Genomic DNA, 19774 nt, shown 5'->3' on the forward strand with positions numbered 1-19774 from the left:
AAGGATGCTAAAAATATCATGGACTGAAAGAAAAACAAATGTGAAAGTCATGGAACTGGCAGGATACAAAAGGTCCCTCATGAAAACTATAAGAAAGAGACAAATGGAATTTCTAGGACACATCTGTGGGAAGAATGGGATAGAGAAACAGATGCTATGTGGAAAAATAGAAGGGAGGAAAAGCAGAGGGTGTCAAAGAACTAAATATATCGACAGCCTCAATAACTATGTAACCAAGAACTCAATGAGCAACATCGAGTTGATAAGGAGGATTGACAACAGAGAAGTCTGACATGCCATGGTGGTCGATGTCTGCCGCAGATTTGACACATGAAGAAGAAGAAGAAATGTCCAATCTCAAACGTAACAGATGTTGAACAAGTATACTCGAAGCCTGACTAATGATCAAAGGATGGCTAATTATGTGTGTAGTTTAGTCTTTATGATCAACTTGAGATACAAGGCAAATGAAACATTTAAGACACTTACTGAGACACAGACTTATATTTATATTTATCTAGACGTACTTGAAAATTCATCAACGTCAACAGCATTAACAAAGTTGATCTCGCTAAGGAAGGTATTTAATTCTTAAAACATCAGAAAAAAGTTAATGTTGCTGTTTATTGTATATAAGTACAAGTGAGAAACTGTTTATCAGTAAAGACGCAATCATAGTATGTGCAATCATAGCTTTTTTCAGAATATGATGGTCCTGAAAGGCACCTAGAAATTTCATTTGTTTACACAAAATCATTTTCTTCTTCAGAAAAATATCATATCTTTATATCTTTATCTTTATATCTTTATATCTTCAGAGTGAATCTTCCTTTAAAATACATTATGCCCATTCTATATAATTCCTAGTGTAGTAATATTTGGAGAATATCTAAATGTTTAATCAAATGTTTACACAAATAAAACATATCCACATGAATAAAACAAACAGGACACTCTCCAAACTTATTTGTACAGAGATCATGATCATGTGATTCTACATTTTGTGAAACCCATCTATTGGTTCGTTTTGAATTTCTTGCAAAGCTACATGAGGACTATCTGCGCTAGCCGTTCCTAATTAAATAGTGAAAGACTAATAGTAAGGTAGCTAGTCATCACCACCTACCGCCAACTCTTGGGATAGTATATTACCAACGAACAGTGGGATTGACCATTACATTATAACGTTTTCACGGCTGAAAAGGCGAGCATATTTAGTTGGAATCCTTAACCACTTGGCTATGCCAAGTACCTGAAACCGAACTAACACAATTAAATGTGTAAATGAAAACTATAAGCAAGACAAGTTGAAATCCGTGTCCACTTATAGAAACACTGTTCCTTTTGTAAGACATAACGCATTATATATATAATAGAAAACTAGAAAGTTGATAAGATTAAATTAACAGATCTAATGTTTTACTTATGAAATGAAGTTTCAAACTAGAATAAACTATTAATTTTAACACTTCGATTGTTACTGTAAAGTTAATGTCATATTGATTTGCATCACTTTCTGGTGCTTCGCTCATTATAACCACACATATTTTGATGCCACTTCGTAGTCTAGCAACACTTTCTCTGTGTTGAGTAACACTCAAACTATGATATCACGCCCAGCAACTAGCTTTCTGGTAGCAGACAACTTTTGTCGTCAAATACCAAGACGGCCTAGCAGTGCACACTCTCGTTCCACTTCGTGGAACTATGATACCATTGTCTCAATCCCCACTCCTACCCTTAGGCAGCCGATCAGAGAGTGTGTTTGAATACGTGGAGTAATTTTAACAAACGTGTATAACGTTCGCGAAATCACTGGAATAGGGAGAATACAAAAACTGGCTGTAACAGACGATAACGTAAGCGAATACAGAAATGTGTTTTAACATGAACATTTTTTCTTTAAGTTACTTTAGCACTGTAAATAAATATAATTTTTTAATAAACAAAAACTTTAAAGACGTTTACATTTGGTGAATACACCCACTAGCGATTACTTTTATTACTTCTATTTGTAACATTTGGCTATAAATATGCTGAAATCTGTTTAGTTATTTTAATTTCTATGTTTCAGTATTTTTAAAAAAAACATATGATTATAAACACCCATATATATGTATTTATGTGATTTGCACAATAAATTTAATTTCTACGAACAGGAGTCGTAGAGAAAGATTGTTTCTAAGCGACTATTTAACTGGAATTTTTATTTTGAATGACGCTTTACATACACGTATTCTGAGCAGCCACAATAAAGATATCGAACTTTTAACTGTTGAGAAACCATCAGCATTACATCCCACAAGGACTTTACTCTGCTCTTTGAACCAAACAACAGAATAAACTATCGCTTTTATAACACAGAGCATGTTCAGCAGCATCACATCTCGAACCAAAGACTCTTCGATCTGTAGCCCATTATGATAACCAGAAGATAAAACTTGGTTCTATTTAACTCAGATAATTCATTAAATGAAATTAATAAATGTGATGCAATTGTTTATGAACGTGGTTGTATAGTAGCCAAGATAGTTAAAATATTATAAACTGAGGAACCAATGATGAGTCTTTCAGTGCTCTCATCTCTGGAGAAGCAGAAGTGGGCGACTTGACAAACGGTGTACTTTAATTATGGCTAAACATAGAGTTTCAGATCAAGTTGCTGACTGATGGCTCGGTAAAGGGTTTAGCTTTCATTAATGACAGCCTGGCATGGCCAGGTAGTTAAGGCACTCAACTCGTAATCTGAGGGTCGCGGGTTCGAATCCCTGTCACACCAAACACGCTCGCCCTTTCAGCCGTGGGGGCGTTATAATGTGACAATATATTCCACTATTCGTTGGTAAAAGTAGTAGCTCAAGAGTTGGCGGTGGGTGGTGATGATTAGCTGCCTTTCCTTTAGTCTTACACTGCTAAATTAGGGACGGCTAGCGCAAATGGCCCTCGTGTAGCTTTGCGCGAAATTGAAAATAAAACAAACAGATCATTAATAACTGTTTACCCTGCTCTTTTATTAGCTCATAACTGTACCGAAGTAAGAGAAAAAAAAGATCACTGCCCTCTAAGTACATGATACTTTGAGTTGCCTAAACCTATGAACCTTTACAACGCTAAGATATATAGATGGAAAATCTTACCGTAGTTTAGGCGTATGGTAATCAGATAATAATAACTTTATTATGCACGTGAAGCTATCATCTGCCAGGAAGTGAAGCTGGGCATTAATAAATAAATTCAAAGCTTCTTAACAGTAACATCATGAAAAGAGTTTGGAATCAACAGATGAAGATATCCATACAAACTCCATATTCGATGGTTTTGATGTGTCATAGAAAAAATTTATTAGTATAATCTAAACAAAAAACAAAAAAATATCGCTTTGTCTAGACCTATAAATGGACTAGTGTTTAAATAATTCCATTATCAAGATGTAATTATGTTTGTTAATTTGTTAACCCCAAGAGATGAATAATTTTGATATAATTAATAATAAGCAAGTGAATAACGTGAATTTATATTGTATGTAATAGTGATCACCACGAAAATAATAATGTATATTTTTAATTACAATATAAATCAGTAATTACCATGATAGCAGTGTTGAGAAAGTATAAATATGTATCTCAAAATGGCTGGTATTGGTATTAACACTTTTACTAATAAAGCAGAGAATAGCATTTCGACCTTCTTAGGTCATCTACAGGTTAACAACGAGAGAATTTGAGAGAGATTTAATTCTATTTCGTTTCAGAATAATCTTATATAGCAAGTCACTATATAAAACCTTTGTCATCAGCTAAAGGTAGCCTTAATAAATGTAGTGAAAAGAAGCTGATGAATTACGAGACTTTCTGTAAACGGTACATCTCTAGCATGGATATTTGTCCACTTATTGTTTATTGTGTTCTATTTGCCATTGTATGCAGAAGAGACCCCGTTTTCTTTCAAGCCAAATTTACAAGAATCTTATTTACAAGAAAGCAATATAAAATTAGTGCTGCTTAAGGAATATTTTGTTGTCATTCAAAGTTTGACTGGAAATTTAGTTTCTAATAAAACTCGGATTAGCGGTGTAGTTATAGTTTTAGTAGAAAAAGAAACGTTTGACGCAAATGGTATAGAAAACTCGGGTTAAAGTATTTAGGAATTATTTTAGAATCGACATTTTCATATTATATTTTTCTTTTTGTCTTTCAGACTCCGGTGTCTTTTTTCTCAACCCATGTTTAATAACATAAATATTACAAGCGCCCTCTAGGGACGAAGATTCAATACGTCTCACAAGTGCTGTATTTAAGTCTATAAGGAAAGGTAACAAGCACGATAGATAGATATAACGGATGGATGAGTATATAGATGGGTTAGGTTGATTAGATAGATAAATTAGATACATTGTAGATATAGATGGATGAATAAATGAATAGATTAGATTAGATTAGATTAGACAGCTACACAAGTAAATTTGATAGTTAGGCAGATTAGATAGATAGGCATGTAGATTTCACAGCTAGACAGGTAGATTAGATAGATAGAAAAATTAATAAGATGGTAGTTAGATTAGATAGACAAATTTGTAAGTGTTTAAGAGAGATAGTTCATAATTCGGTTATTATTAAAATATCAAATCTAATACGTCATTCTCCTGTTTATGAAGAAGTTATATTTCAAGAAGTGATTCGACTTACCTCAAAATCATTCAAGTTGCCCAAATTATCATGTTGTGGTGCAAAATTTCGAAATCAGTAATCAAATAAAATGTATTAACGTAACACATCTAATTGAAATTGTGACACAGCGATATGTCTTCGGACTCACACCGCTAAAAACCGAGTTTCGATACCCGTAGTGGGCAGAGCACAGATAACTCATTGCGTAGCTTTGTGCTTAATTACAAACAAACTAACTAATGGAAATTAATTATTAATTACAGATTTAAAATCAAGCCTCTTGAACAATGACTTGTGACAGACAAGAGATATATCAAAAACTTTTTAAAGTTATTTTTAAACATTTGTGATTTAAAATTAAAAGAAACTCTAATAAGAGACGTAGTTCTATAATTCAGAAGATAGAGAAACGTAAGTGATTAGTTTTAAATTAGCTGTTTGTTTTTCGCAACTTACAACAAAGTTTTTGGGTGTTCCCTATGTATCATACATTTTAATGGCTAAAGGTTTTTAGTGAAAATCTAAATACATTAAGTTTACACCCTTTCCTTCGACCGTTCTTGAATAAATTTAACAGATTAGAAGACAGAAGTTTCCTTTAGTGAACGCATGTTGGCTTTCTTTTGTGTTATCATATTTCACTCAATGATTTTTCAAAGTTTCTTTTATCAGATTCATTGCAGAAGTGAGACTAACTAGCTTTAATTTTCTAGACAACTCTTACTTTTCTTTTAAAATAGAAGTAACATTTTCAATTCTTCATTCTTCAGGCAATTTCCCACTCTTTCCCACTCTACTGAGGTACCAAAATTGAAAGAAAAAGGCTCATATATTTGATTTTTGACTTCCATTAAAACTCTGGCGAACTTTTTCTGGTCCTGATGTTTAATTTTAAAACTTTTCATTGATCACCAAGAGATTAATAATCTATATGATTATAATAATCTTTTTGATTCAGGTCAATTTATTTCCCTTAAGATTCTCAAAAATATTTCCAACAACCTTTCTTATGAAAACAGAGGAAAACATTTAAAAGTTCAGCCATCTAATTTTTTCAACAAAAGCCTCTCTATGAGATCCTTTAAAAGCCTAATTTCCATATGAACATTTTGCTCACTTGTAATATAGTATATATAAAAAAATTCCTTTTAGTTTTACAATTAACACCCCGTTGGAGTTCATGTTGCTTTGCAAACTCCTATCAACCAACTAATTCTCATAGTTCTGTAAATCTATCAGTTATTTTAAACTAGTTTGATTTAAGATCTCTATCTACTAATCTTGTCTCATAGTTTCAAAATCGGTTTTCTGAAACTTACGAAATGAATTTAGTTTATTTTTATCTCAACATGTAACAAAACATTAAATATAATTATACAATGAGTGTCTTTCCCCAGATGTTCCTAATTTCAGCTTTGCAACCACATTTTCATTAATTGTAAACTATAATATTAAAGTGTCATCCCTGCTAGTTGGCTTTCTGATTATTTGGCGAAGAACATTTCAGAAAACCTCTCTTGCTCACTACTTGACTTCATATGATCACAGTCACTGTATAAAACTTAAGTCTAGTAACTATTGCATGAGTATACTTATTAGTAACAATCTTGATATCATTATACAGTATCTCATTGACATTATCTGTCTGATCATATGGTCAATAACAGGTATCAAATATAAATTTCTACCCTAATAATTCTGATTCTAAACCACACAGATTCAATCTCTTGACTGATATTTATGTCTTCATTTATAACAGACTGCAGTTCTTACCTTATATTAAAAATACGCCTCACCTCTCTTTTAAGAGATCCAATGCTATTACCTACCTTATGTCGTAAAATTTCAAAATAATTGCTTTTAATTTTTTCCAAGTGTCGGAAATTCTTAGTATATCATACTCTTTAATTTGAGCCCTAAACTCACTCATTTTGTTCCTAATACCCTTAACGCCAGGCTATCTGCTGTTTCTACCGAGAGGAATCGAACCCCTGCTTTTAGCGTTGCAAATCCGAAAACTTACCACTGTCCCATCGGGGGACTCTTCTCTTAGCAACTAAGGATTACGATATTTAGGATAAACAACATTGTTTATTTACATTAGAAAGGACAAATAAATGTTTCGAAACTATACAGAATTCATATTAAATAGCTGAAGCAAAATATAAATAATCTACATCAATCCAAAGTAAACTGTTAGAAGATATTGCAACATTAAAGATAATTTAACCAAACTAAAACATGAAAAGTAGACAAGTAACAACAAATATAGTGTGTATATTAAAATATGTACAGTTGAAGTAAAGGTTGCATGTAATTCAGGGGTGAGGCTACTGTTTCATCTGGAGGGTTTCTTTAGTCGATAATTCTAGATCATTGCTGACCTTGCAGAGGATACTGAAATTTGATAATTTCATGTTGTGTTCCTTCACTGTGTTGATGTGTAGAGGAAACACAAAGGGTACTTATCCATGGAAATTCTCATATGTTCATTGATTCTCTCTTTTATAAAGCGTTTGGTTTCGACAAGATAGTAGACCTTACAATCCCTATACCCATAAAGATAAATAAACTAAGAACAATGAGAAGTTTGGAGGAGATCTTTAATATGTAAAACATTCTGTATGCGTGATGTGGATTTAAAAATTAATTTGAAATCAAGTTGGGTTAATAACGAGAAAGTATGTTTTAATTTGACTTTTTTTAAAGTAACTCGTTGTTTACCAACATATGGAAAACTAGAGTGTATAATAAGTTTCGGTATGGTTGATAGTGTAGGTTGATTTGTGAATTTCTTGGTTACAAAAATATTGGTAATTTTTTTCTAATAAATGTTGTAGGTAGCCGTTACGTTTCAGATAATCATGTATAAAGGAAGTTTGAGAATGTAGGTGACGATACGTGGAACACAGATTGTAAGCTCTGTTTGAAAGCACGAGATTACTTTTGTAAGTTAACGGAGTAAAGTTGTTGGATTGTGTATGGAGTCCAGTAAACCTCTTTATACAGATGTAACAAATCCAGTAGTGTTAAGGTTAATAAGAATGTCTAAAAAATACAAAATATGATTCGTCATCTCGCATGTGAATTTAATGGCAGGGTATTGTGACTTCAGGTGTTCTAAAACTTTGACAATTGATCTTGATTATGAAAAAGATTAAAAGTGTCGTTCTCATACCTTCTGTAAAGGTATATCTAGACATTTCTTTTCGTGATAAGCGAGAAACTCTAAACACTATATAAAAGTTAGAACCAAGAGATATATATAGGAATTTCCATGAAAACGCAAAAAAGGTTGGGTAACCCCTTTGTTTCCTCTATACACCTACACAGTGGAGGAACACAACATGAAATTATCAACTTTCAATATACTATGCATGGTCAACACCGATCTGGATTATTAATTAAAGAAACCCTCCACATGAAACAGTAGTCTCCATCTCTGAATAACATGTAGTCTTTACTTAAATTGTTCATTCTTTGATTTGCGCCTATATCCTCTACTATCTCTGTTTTGGTTAAATTATCGTTAATGTCGTAACGTATTTTAATAATATACTTACGATTAATGTGTATTCTTTATAACTTGCTTTCCGAAACGTTTCTCTGCCTCCCTTCTGATATAAATAAACAATATGGCTCATCATGAGTGTCATAATACGTTTTGTTTTTTTCAAACTTAATTTTCCTTCGAACACATCGATTGCTAACGGCAACTCAGTTTATTTTTGTTTATACTTTAGCTATCTTTAAATCTAACATACATCTCTAAAATTATTATATAATTCAAGCTTAAATCCACCTTTTTTTAATATCCTCATTGTCCTAAGTAGCATAGTAGTTTGTTTATTTCAAATTTTTAAAGCTTCTTTGCCATTATCAAATTTTGGTTTAATTAATATCTTTACATCTTCCCCAAACATCCTGCTTGAGTGGAACCATCTTTAGAATTTACTCCTATTTGAAAATTATTCCACAAGTCTAATCAGTTCACTTGCTGCTTTAATTCTATCTCTGATAGTGTTTCATTTACGTTTTATATCCTGCTAAGTAATTTCTATAACTTCCCCACGGGGTAACTTTCGGAATAGCTTCATGTCTACTTCTATTCCTAAGCCTTGAAACAGTTCTAATATTATTCTAATTTACAGTTTCCAAGTTCAACTGCTCCTATCTGCACTACAAAAGGCATTTTTCTTGGAACCAGAAATTCAACTGTCAAACATGCTTTACAATGCCATGTCACTTAAAACCTGGAAGCAAATTCTAGTCCTAGTCTTTCTATATTCCCAATGCCATAGGCGTGAACCATAAATTGGCAATACATGTAATAGCCTCCCCAAGTTACGTAATTTCTTTAAAATCTGAAATTATGCTACTGACTATATGTAGAAAAGTTGGGTTTTTATTAAGCTATTCTTGTTATGAAAATACTTAGTATATATTTTCTTTCGATAATGGACTAATACGAAAGAGGAAACATGACTAGACAAAAAGGATCGATGCATCATCATCATCACCTAACAAGAAAATAGAGACCCTACTATTCATTTAGTTATGAATATTAAATGTTTTCTAAAATCCTCGTCTCAGAAATACAGAGTTGCTGCACCAGAGAGCACTTTTAAAGTCAATGATATAGGAAACTGTACCTTACCTAATAAATGTGTCAATCCATATAAGGCCAATCAGCCTCAAAACTGAAAGTTTATAGATCTTGGTGCTGTTTTCCAGGGATGTTTGTGTCAGAAAAGTAACATTTTGTTAAGTTTTTTGCCTCTAAGTCAAACTGTTTTATATGAGAGGTCACTAAATATGTGACCAAAAATTGCTCCCAGATGAGACTAGAAACATTAAAGTGCTCTAGTCAAATATGCCACTTTAAAAAATTCATATTTGTTGATTTTTAATCTAACTTGGAATGTCAGATCCAAACATGAATTAAGGTTGAATATTTAAAAAGTTCACACCCTCATCTAAGTTTGTAAAAAGGAAAAACAACTTGCCGAGCTTCCAGCAACATCATGACATTAAAAGAGCACGGGAGGTGAATAGTAATGATTCATACACACAATGGAAAGGAAACGTAAATTTGGCTTGGCATAGCCAGGTGGGTTAAAGCGCTCGATTCGTCATCTGAGGGTCGCGGGTTCGAATCCTCATCGCACCAAACATGATCGCCCTTTCAGCCGTAGGAGTGTTATAATATGACGGTCAAACCCACTATTCGTTGGTAAAAGGGTAGCCCAAGAGTTGACGGTGGGTGGTGATGACTAGCTGCCTTCCCTCTAGTCTTACACTGCTAAATTAGGGACGGCTAGCGCAGATAGCCCTCGAGTAGCTTTGCGCGAACTTTGAAAAAAAAAAACGTAAATGGAAAACCTTGACATTATTACAATCCAGTCTGTTTTGACTCAGTTGATGACTTTCTAAACACTGTTGTTGCCTCCTGTGGGTATTTTTAGTCACTTGTACGCTCTTCTTGTTACCAGAAGGAAGATTTATCATCCCACAACCGCGATTTCTGGATGCTGTGGGAATAAGAACTTTATGCTGGTTTAACAGGATGAAAACTTGACCCTGACCTCATCACTTCCTTGCAGACATTGTCCAACAAGGGCTAGCAACCATTTATTATTAGATTCATAGGCTGCACAATTCAGAATAACTTTCATTAAGATGACCTCTCTCATGCTCATAATTTTTACAGTTTTTCTCGCATCTTGGTAACAATAATTCCTGGCAGTCTTCCTAATGTAAACTAAAATAAAATTCTTATTTCCCCCTACTCACCTTGCAGTACACATCAACTCCCTTCCCCATTACATGTAATTTTATAAGCATATTTTCTGAGATAGCCCCACCTACAATCCCACACACAATGTAAACCGTTTGATTATCTCGCTCCTTTCCACAGTTCTAGAATGCTAACTGAACCTAATTTGAATCTCAATGTTTATAAATTCCACTTTCATTTTCATCCTCCCCTAAAATACCCTTTACCCTAACTCTATTATTTTCGTGTCTTGCATCATTATTTATCTTATTTCCCACTTTCATGGTGTAATCTTCCGCAAAGCTATCTCAGACTCATCCACAATAGGAACAATAGTTTCAAATCTTAATGTAAATAATATTTTTACTTAAATAACACTTGTGGTAATTTTTATATAAATTTAATAGTTAACAACCTTAGTTAGTACTTTATAATATAAGTTAGTATTACTTTAAAACAATTGTAAGTTAGGTCTAAAAATCTGAGTAACTTGAGTTTAGCTGTATAACTTTAGTTAAGTAGCGTATGTTAGAATAATTACTCTAAACATCAATAAAACTTACATTATTCATAAAATACCTTATCGTCAAAACAGCTCTACTAACTGTCGCGTTTAACTGCGCGTATTTTATACAATACTCCTTGTAACTGGTCGTTAGATTTGATACAAAAATTATGCAAAAGCGACATTTTAGATCCAAATCCGGTATGCCAGAAAATTGTCATCCGTAATCCATACTCTGAAGTGGTTTGTATATGTTTTCTGGCTTTCCGTCTTCTGATTATCATGAAATTTTCCAAGGTTTTAAAGTATGTTTCAGAGGTATTCAAAGACCCTTTATTTTATCGATTTTCTTAATTTTACGAGTTCTTGCAACTTAATTGGCCCGGCATCGTCAAGCGTGTTAAGGTAATCCGAGGGTCGCGGGTTTGAATCCCGTTCGCACCAAACATTCTCTCCCTCCCAGCTGTGGGGGCGTTATAATGTGACGGTCAATCCCACTATTCGTTGGTAAAAGAGTAGCCTAAGAGTTGGCGGTAGGTGGTGATGACTAGCTGCCCTCCCTCTAGACTTACACTGCTAAATTAGGGACGGCTAGCGCAGATAGCCCTGGAGTAGCTTTGCGCGAAATTCAAAAACAAACAAATAAACTTATTGAAAAAATATACTCATAAGTGAAATATGTAAACTATCTTGTCAGAACATAAACATATAAAGATAGGAGACGGCTTCATTTGTGGTGTTTGTAGATGGCGCTTACCTTGGAATTCATGCTTGAATAAAGAAAATCATATTAACTGAAAGTGAAGAAATTACGCTGAAAGTGGAAAAAAGAAGAGTATTGAGAAGAACAAGTGCTATGAGAGGTCAAAATCGAATTACATTAGAAGAAAGCAAGGTGTTTGATACTGATGCTGGTGAAGATAGAAGAAATCCAGTCAGTAGCACTTCTTGACACAAGGGCTTTGTACGACCTTAAATCAAATAATATGATTGGCTGTAACGCGTCCATGGGTGAAAATGTAGTGTATTCTGCGATGCAAATCTTCGAGTATACGATCTGCAGCTCAGCCCGTTAACCACTAAGCTAGGGGTGGTTAAACCGCGGCTCTCTGATATGTAATGTGCGGCTCGCGGAAATATGTTGGCTAAGCTCCTTTTTGCACCACAATTAATATAAAAGGTAAATAAAAAATTTTCAAGCTTTATAATTATTTACCGGGTATAAACTGAGAGTCCACTGGATTAAAACGTAAGTTTAATGTTCATGGTGAGTAAATATAGTTAAGAATGTAAATCCTAATTTTAATGCTTGATTTGAGTCAAGGGTTAAAGAAATTTCGGATCAGCAAGGATTACAAAGGAATTGTGCTGGATAATCAGTAATCGTACAAGCCGGTGTTGACAATGTTAGTTTTAGTGGGCGTGGCTTGCGATCGTGTGATTGTGGCGTGTGTGGATGTGTTGCGAGCAGTGAAATTAGCGGAATGTTAGTGTGATACTTGGCGCTGTAGAGTTTGGTTGCGTTGCGCGTGTTGGAGCTTATTGTTTCTTTTTACTTTAATTTTTTAGAAGTGTCTGTGAAAATTTTGTGAAGGAAGATGGCGTCATTAAATTGTAAGAAACGAAAGTATGAAGATGAAAACAGAAATTTTAAGCCAGAGTGGGAGGAAAATTTTGCATTCACCGTTAAAGGAAATAAACCTTTGTGTCTTATCTGTAGTGTGTTACTCAATCATTACAAAGACAGTAGCTTAAAACACCACTATAAAACAACTCACAAAAACGTTTCATCTGATTATCCACCTAAATCAGAATTACGAAAAAACAAGTTACCTGTGTTAAAATCATAACTAAATTGCCAGCAGACACTGTTGACCATGTTCAGTAAGGAAGTTGATACAACAACTGAAGCTCGTGTTGTTATATCATGGAATATTGCTCGTGCTAAATGCCCATATTCTGATAGTGAATTTGTTAAGAAGAATATAACTGAAGTTGTTACAGTGATAGCTCCAAATAACACAAAACTTCAGCAACTAATAGCATAAACACCAGCTTCACGCCACACTACAGAGGGACGTATGTCCCAGATAAGTGCTGATGTTGCAGACAAAATGATTTAAAGAATTCCCTTGCATTCAGCTTAGCCCTTGACGAATCTACAGACATACAAGACAACATACAACTGGTGGTATTTATTCGTTTTGTTTCTTCTGATGTAACTGTGAAAGAAGAGATGTTGGACTTAGTAGCACTAAAAGAAACAACTCAAGGTGCTTTCATTAAAAATGCGCTGGACAGAGACTTAACAAATGCTGATATTCCACTGGATGTACTCGTGAATGTTGCAAAAGATGGAACACCTGCAATGGTGAGGAAAAATTCAAGATTAATTGCACTTGTGAAAGGTGATCCTAGCTTTCCAGAGTTTCTCTCTGTTCATTGCATTATTCATCGTGAACACATGACAGCCAGGTACTTCAAGTATGAATATGTTATGAAATTTGTTCTTGAAATTGTAAATTTCATACTCTTAAATGGGAAAACCCACCGACAGTTTAAAAATTTTATTGAAGAACTGGAGCTTGAAAATAAACCCAATAATGTCTCTTTCTACTGCATTGTGTGGTAGCTATCAACCAGCGATGTGGATCTGTTGGAGTCTATTATTACTTTTCTTGAAAAAAATAAAAGATTTATCTTCAACTGGGAAATAATGAATGGATGCAAGATCTAATGTTCCTTACTGATATAATGAATCATCTCCAAACTCTCAACCTGGCACTACAGGGTAAGGATAAGATTCTTTCTGATTTTACTCAGACAATTTTCACTTTCAGAATAAAATAAGACCTTTTTAAAGAGAAATAAAAGACTACAAACTGGAAGAATAAAAAGATAAATTACAAGGACTGCTTGCTAATTTCCTAGACAGGTTTGAGAACTTGCAGAAGATGAAACGCTGCTTTACCTTTCTTTTAAATCCATTCATGGTTGATGTGATCAATGATGGTTGTCCAATTCTCGAACCTCTGGTTATGGAATCATCTGATGTGGAAATGGAACTAATAGAACTACAGGAGAACCTGGGGCTAAAGATGATCCATAAATCCCAGTCTGCAACTAAATTCTGGAAGGAAGTTCCAGAAATAAAATATCCTGAACTGAAAAAAAACTAGTGTGCGGCTCATCTCAATTTTCAGCACAACATATTGCTATGAATCACTGTACTCTGTAATGAAGTTTCTGAAGTCGAAGCGTCGTGCAATCCTTACAAATCAACACCTGACGGAGCTAATTCGTACAGCCTTGACAACATATCAGCCGGAATTTCAACGATTCACAACCAAGATGGAAACTCATAAGACCTCTTCTAGCAGAAAATAGCCTGACAATTGTATCAATGTCTGTTTGTATCAGAACAATATTATGACAAGACTAAAATTTTGTAAGGTGGTATCTGATTAAAGTATCTCTAATTTTATTGTTTTACATATTTTCCTCCATGTTTTGACCAGATATTTACAAAGACAAATATCTCTTTTTACCCCTTTTGTTTTTATTTTTGTCAGTCATATTTAATGTTAATGAAATATAAATTTGCATATTTTTTCTTAGATATTTCCGTAGTTCATTACCGTATTAAATACGCTCAATATAGTTATAACAATAATCAGCTGGGATTTTGAAAACATTTGGTAGACATATGTACTTTGTAATTATTGAAACTAATACAAATTAACAATTTAAAAACTACATACATCAATAAATATTATTACGTAATGTATTTCTTAATATTTATATAAAATTTATGTGACACAATGTGCATGTAACAATAAAAACGTGTGTGTAATATTTGTTCATGTCTTATGGCTCTCAAACATCTGAAGTTTATCGTATGTGGCTCTTACGTCAAGCAAGTTTGGCCACCCCTGGCATAATATATTGTAATCAACATTTTGAACGATCGGTTTTTCGTTAAGAAATTCAATAGATTGTTTGTTTGTTTGTTTGTTTGTTGTTTCTTTTGGCTTGTGAATTATTTGGAAACCTTGTCGATCCCTACTATTCAGTACCATCGTACTTAATAATAAGAAACCCAAAGTACTTCAACACACAAGCAGTTGACAAATAGTTTCGTATTTTTGAGCCTAAAATGTACGTGCGTGTGTGTTTACACGCGTGTTTCTTAGAATAAACTAAATTGTTATCACATATTTTAACATATATACCGACAATACCTCACACCCTGTCTATATAAATAGATAGATTCAATTGAAGATAATTTGTTTTAGCTTCAGAATTACACAGAACTTTCAGCTAAATACATTTGAAAGCTCGTGGTTATTATCTATCCAAATAACCTTTGTAAAGTAGATTTTACCACGACGGTAAAAACCTGTGCAGTAAAGCACTAAGAAAGTGGTTATAGTTTTGACAGAAAGAAGAGCATCTTTATTGATGTAGAAACAAAGAAAAACTGAAAATAGTTTTTTTTTTTTTGTGATCCAGGTAATGGTAGTCTATTATTTTAGTTCCGAAAAGACCAAAATAATGCGTTTATGTGATTCTGAGAATATTCAGTCTGTTTTTGTTTTCAGGTATTTACAAGCAAACACGAATGTTTTAAAGGAAAAATCTAATTACTTACCACTAGAATATCTTTTCTAGTGTTACCCTGTTATTTATCTATATACACAAGTCAACGAAGACGGATGAATGGATGTATAGAAGGGGAAAAAATGATATTAGATACTCAAAAAGATTCAATGAATTCGAAATATTCTAAAGTAATTAACCATTGCGAATAATTCTCAACATAGATCATACTTTCGATCAGTCTGGCGTCAGAAAAAATGAACCATATTTTGTCTTTTACTTTACCTGCTTCTCTTTACAGTATTTTTGTTCTTTTACCATTTCATCCACAACTCAAAACAGTGGAACTCTTATTCTAGTGGATGTTTGATGTTTTGTACCATTGATTTTTGCACTTAAAATATTTGTTCTTCCCGTGACTTGTGCTTTGTTTCTTTAGGTTTTGGTTTCGTTATCTTTGAAAATGAAGACGTGGTAGACAAAATTTGTGAGATTCATTTCCACGAAATTAACAACAAAATGGTGAGTATCGACTAAATTATTTATGACCGATTTTGAAAAAAAAAATGTTTTCATTTAGTGTATACCAGTAAAGAAAGATTATGATTTTGTTTTAAAGTTCTAGTTAATTTTTCTCCTTTAAATTCATTTTCGAACCATTTCATTTATTAAGAGAAGAAAAAAACTGTTTTGGGGCACTTGCAAAGCTGTGATGTTGATTTTGTACTCGAGTAAACTCGCCAGTTATCGTACATAAATAATGATCAATGGAAACGTTGTTGTTCTGATACAAAATGGATAATAGTGTGTGTATGTGTGGAAAAGATTTTCTCCATCAATTTGCAAATGGGTCAGAAAAGAATCATTTATTGTTTCCATCATTATCAAGTCACCGAGATGACGTCTCTTCCGGTTCAAGACACTCTCGATCTTAGACAAGTAGTCATCAAGTTAATGTCTTTTCCGGTTCAAGACAAACCCACTCTCAGACTTATTAACACTGAGATTGTGTACGCAAGAATCAGGAAAAACTGATGCACCAAATCAAGAGAAAAAGAAGGAAAACACTTTAATCGTTGAGATGTGTATTCTGGTTAGAACAGTGACCCTAATGGCAGAATCTTGTCCAGTACATAAAACACGTTTTCTTTGGAAAGAACTAGTTTAGATAGTGATACGTGTGATAAGTTGGTAAACTGTCGTTAGCTAACTTATTACTATATGCAAAATCATTTATATAATTACTATGTTCGTTTAGCTTGCGTGATTGATTAATCCTTTCTTCAATGCCATTCTATTATATAAAAAAGGTATTGGGCTTTTTAATAATATTAAACTGACGTTGTAAAATACAGTCACGCTGTTGAAAGCTTGAGGACGTTTAATGCAATATGTTAATACACATGATTTCCGCATCAGAAACTATAAAATAGGCTTAGCTATCATTAATTCTTAATTTTACTACATATCGTTGATTTTATGCAATTAATCTTAGAAATAAAGAATGTATTTTGTATTAAAATATTATGAGATTAATCTTTCAACTGAAGAATTAATTTTGGGTTTCAAAAATTACTCTCCAGTTTATGAATTTCACAAAACTACAAAGTTATATTTTTTCCATGTTATTAGTGAAAGTGAAGTGTAGCTCCACTTATTTATTTGTATGTATTACTGAGATGAAAACAGGTAAGAGCTTAAAATGCCATTTTCTAAAAGTACAATAAGCTCTGGAATTTTACTTTTGATAACAGCAGACAGAGGCTAGTCCAATCAAAAGTACGGGTTTATGTGACCAAGCGAAGCGAGGGAATGTGGCTTCACAGGCGCACCCGTTACGCCTTGGATCCATTGTTCGCGTTATGATCCTGGTAAATCTAGGGTTTTAGATTAAATTCGATGCATTCTACTGTTTTCCTGAGAGTAACTTTCATAATGTTGATATCTTTTTACTGAAACAAAGAGACAGATTGAAAATTGGTGATCCACTCTTTCCCCCACTGCTTTCTGGTAAAACAGTTAATTGCAGTTTAGCTTTCTTGTGGCTTTGGAATCTGTGAATGTTACGCTAACAGGCCATAAACAGGAAATATTACGTGTATTTCAGCCGTTTTAGCCTCAGTTCAACTTTTATGAAGAAATTACCTGTTAAAAACAAAATTAAATAATGTTCATAATTAGAATTAATAATTGAACCATTTACTACTTAACAAGGCTTTCACTAAAATTGTTCATTTCATGCCTAAAGACTTGCTTCAATTTTACTTACTAAGGGCATATCGGTCTTCAACATAATTGGCCAAATTGTTGGTGTCATCACAATGAGATTAGGGCAAGAAGTTAAAATAATCTTGGGAAGGGGGGCAATGACTGAAAACTTTATTTAAAATTAATTTCTTCAGTATTCTCTCTGGTGACTTGAAATATTCAAGATTTATTTGAACCAAATAAAAACATCAAAATAACTAAATTACAGGTGGAATGTAAAAAAGCCCAACCGAAAGAAGTCATGATGCCAACCACAGTTGGTCGAGGAAGAGGATCAGGAAGAGGAGTGTATGGTGAGTCAGTTGTTATTTGTCGTAGTAGGGTTTGCTTTGTGACAATGGGTGTTTACTGCAAAGCACAAAGCTGAAGAATAGGCTGACTGTGCTGTGCCTACCACGGGTATCGAAACCACGTTTTTAGTGTTATAAGTCTTCAGACGTATCACTGGCTCACTGGGAGATACGGCAATAGGGATGTGTGTATATTTAGATCACAGGTACATCGTCCCTTTGTAGTGTGCCAGTACTGCATATCTAATCCTCCTACAGTATATATTTCATAGCTACAAAATTTCCAATTTTCCCAAGTATTAATTCTGAAACATTCCAAATGCAGTTGAAATTATATGCTAAATTCGACTTTATGTAGCCTGACGCCTGACCATTATAAGAATCCACCTGCTGCTTCGCAGAATAGTTGCATGTCGATTTTTTTTATTATCATTACTATTGGTCAGAGAACATTGTAGATGCAGTTTTGTAAATCTAAGATGAATAATAATTTGTTTTCTGATTGGTAAGCTGCAAAGAGAGGGTGTATATTGGATGCAGCTTTTGAGATTTAGGGAACATTCAACACTTCTTACTTTTGTCTCACCTGAAGAGGGTAAGACTCATTTGTAAAAGCTCCGACCTAGTTTCATTTTATCTGCAGCCATGTAAGGTTTATCTCACTGGTTGTTGTTGTTTTATTTGTGCAAAATTCTGTAATGGACTATTTGTGCTGTGTCCATCTCATGGAATCAAACCCTGGATTTTAGCTTTGCAAGTTCATGGACTTAATGTTCGCCCACAAGAGTACTATTTTACTAATAAAATTTCTGAAGTAGCAAATGCATGTCAATGAAAGTTATTATCAAAGGCTTTTAATGTTAACATTTATTTTTCTTATTATCGGAAATCAGTCTTAAAAGAATTCCTTTTTTTCTTAAAAAAATAAACAGAAAGTGATAACGTTTTCATAAATTATTAAACGTTTCTTCGATTATATATCTAATTATATCCATTTAAGATTCAGAAATTTTAAGTCCTTTATTGAGAAAAAAATGCAATGTGCCTAAAATTCGCTCTCTTCCTTTTCAGATCTTGTCTGGCCGCTCGGTGCTCTCACAGATGGTAAGTATTATTTCAGCTCTTGACTTTGTAGCTCTTCCTCCCTGTATCTAGATTGAAGTACGCTGCGTGTCTGAAATAAACCTATTGACAGTATAGAACATGGTCCAGTTATCAAAAAGTGTAGGGTGTCCATAAGTTATTTGACCCATTTTAAAAATTAATAAGTTCAAAAGTATTACAAAAAGAATGCTCCGGTTTTATTTAATTTGACGAACAAGGCATAACTTGTTTTTTTTTCCTCCTCTCTGTTGCTCCACCACAATTTGCGAGTTCCCGAATAACATGTTCCCAGACAGATGGATTGGTAGAGATGGACCAACACGATGGATCCCACGTTTTTTCTTGTGAAGGTTGTGAAAGATCAGGTATGTTTGACACCAGTGCGTGATATCGTGGATCTCCGCTATAAAATAATCGATACAATAAGGAATATGACTACCGAGGTCCCAAAAACACCTGGAAGAAGATAAAGTACGGCTGGCCCGGTATGGCCAGGTGAGTTAAGGCGTTCGACTCGTAATCTGAGGGTCGCGGGTTCGAATCCCCGTCGTACCAAACATGCTCG

The 19774-nt window shown here is 33.8% G+C and overlaps 1 protein-coding gene across 7 annotated transcripts in view; it reads left to right on the plus strand.

The window, feature by feature from the left end:
- LOC143244737 (RNA-binding protein Musashi homolog Rbp6-like) overlaps positions 1 to 19774 on the plus strand; it is a 189039-nt gene that overhangs the window by 138772 nt on the left and 30493 nt on the right. For all 7 annotated transcript variants that reach the window (XM_076489934.1, XM_076489935.1, XM_076489936.1 and 4 more), the window contains 3 exons: positions 15987 to 16069; positions 18024 to 18108; positions 19177 to 19209. In XM_076489934.1, coding sequence (XP_076346049.1) covers positions 15987 to 16069; positions 18024 to 18108; positions 19177 to 19209 — 201 coding nt within the window. The remainder of the gene's footprint in view (positions 1 to 15986; positions 16070 to 18023; positions 18109 to 19176; positions 19210 to 19774) is intronic.

This window comes from Tachypleus tridentatus, chromosome 2 (genome assembly GCF_004210375.1).
Source record: "Tachypleus tridentatus isolate NWPU-2018 chromosome 2, ASM421037v1, whole genome shotgun sequence".
In the NCBI taxonomy this organism is placed as follows: Eukaryota; Metazoa; Arthropoda; class Merostomata; order Xiphosura; family Limulidae; genus Tachypleus; species Tachypleus tridentatus.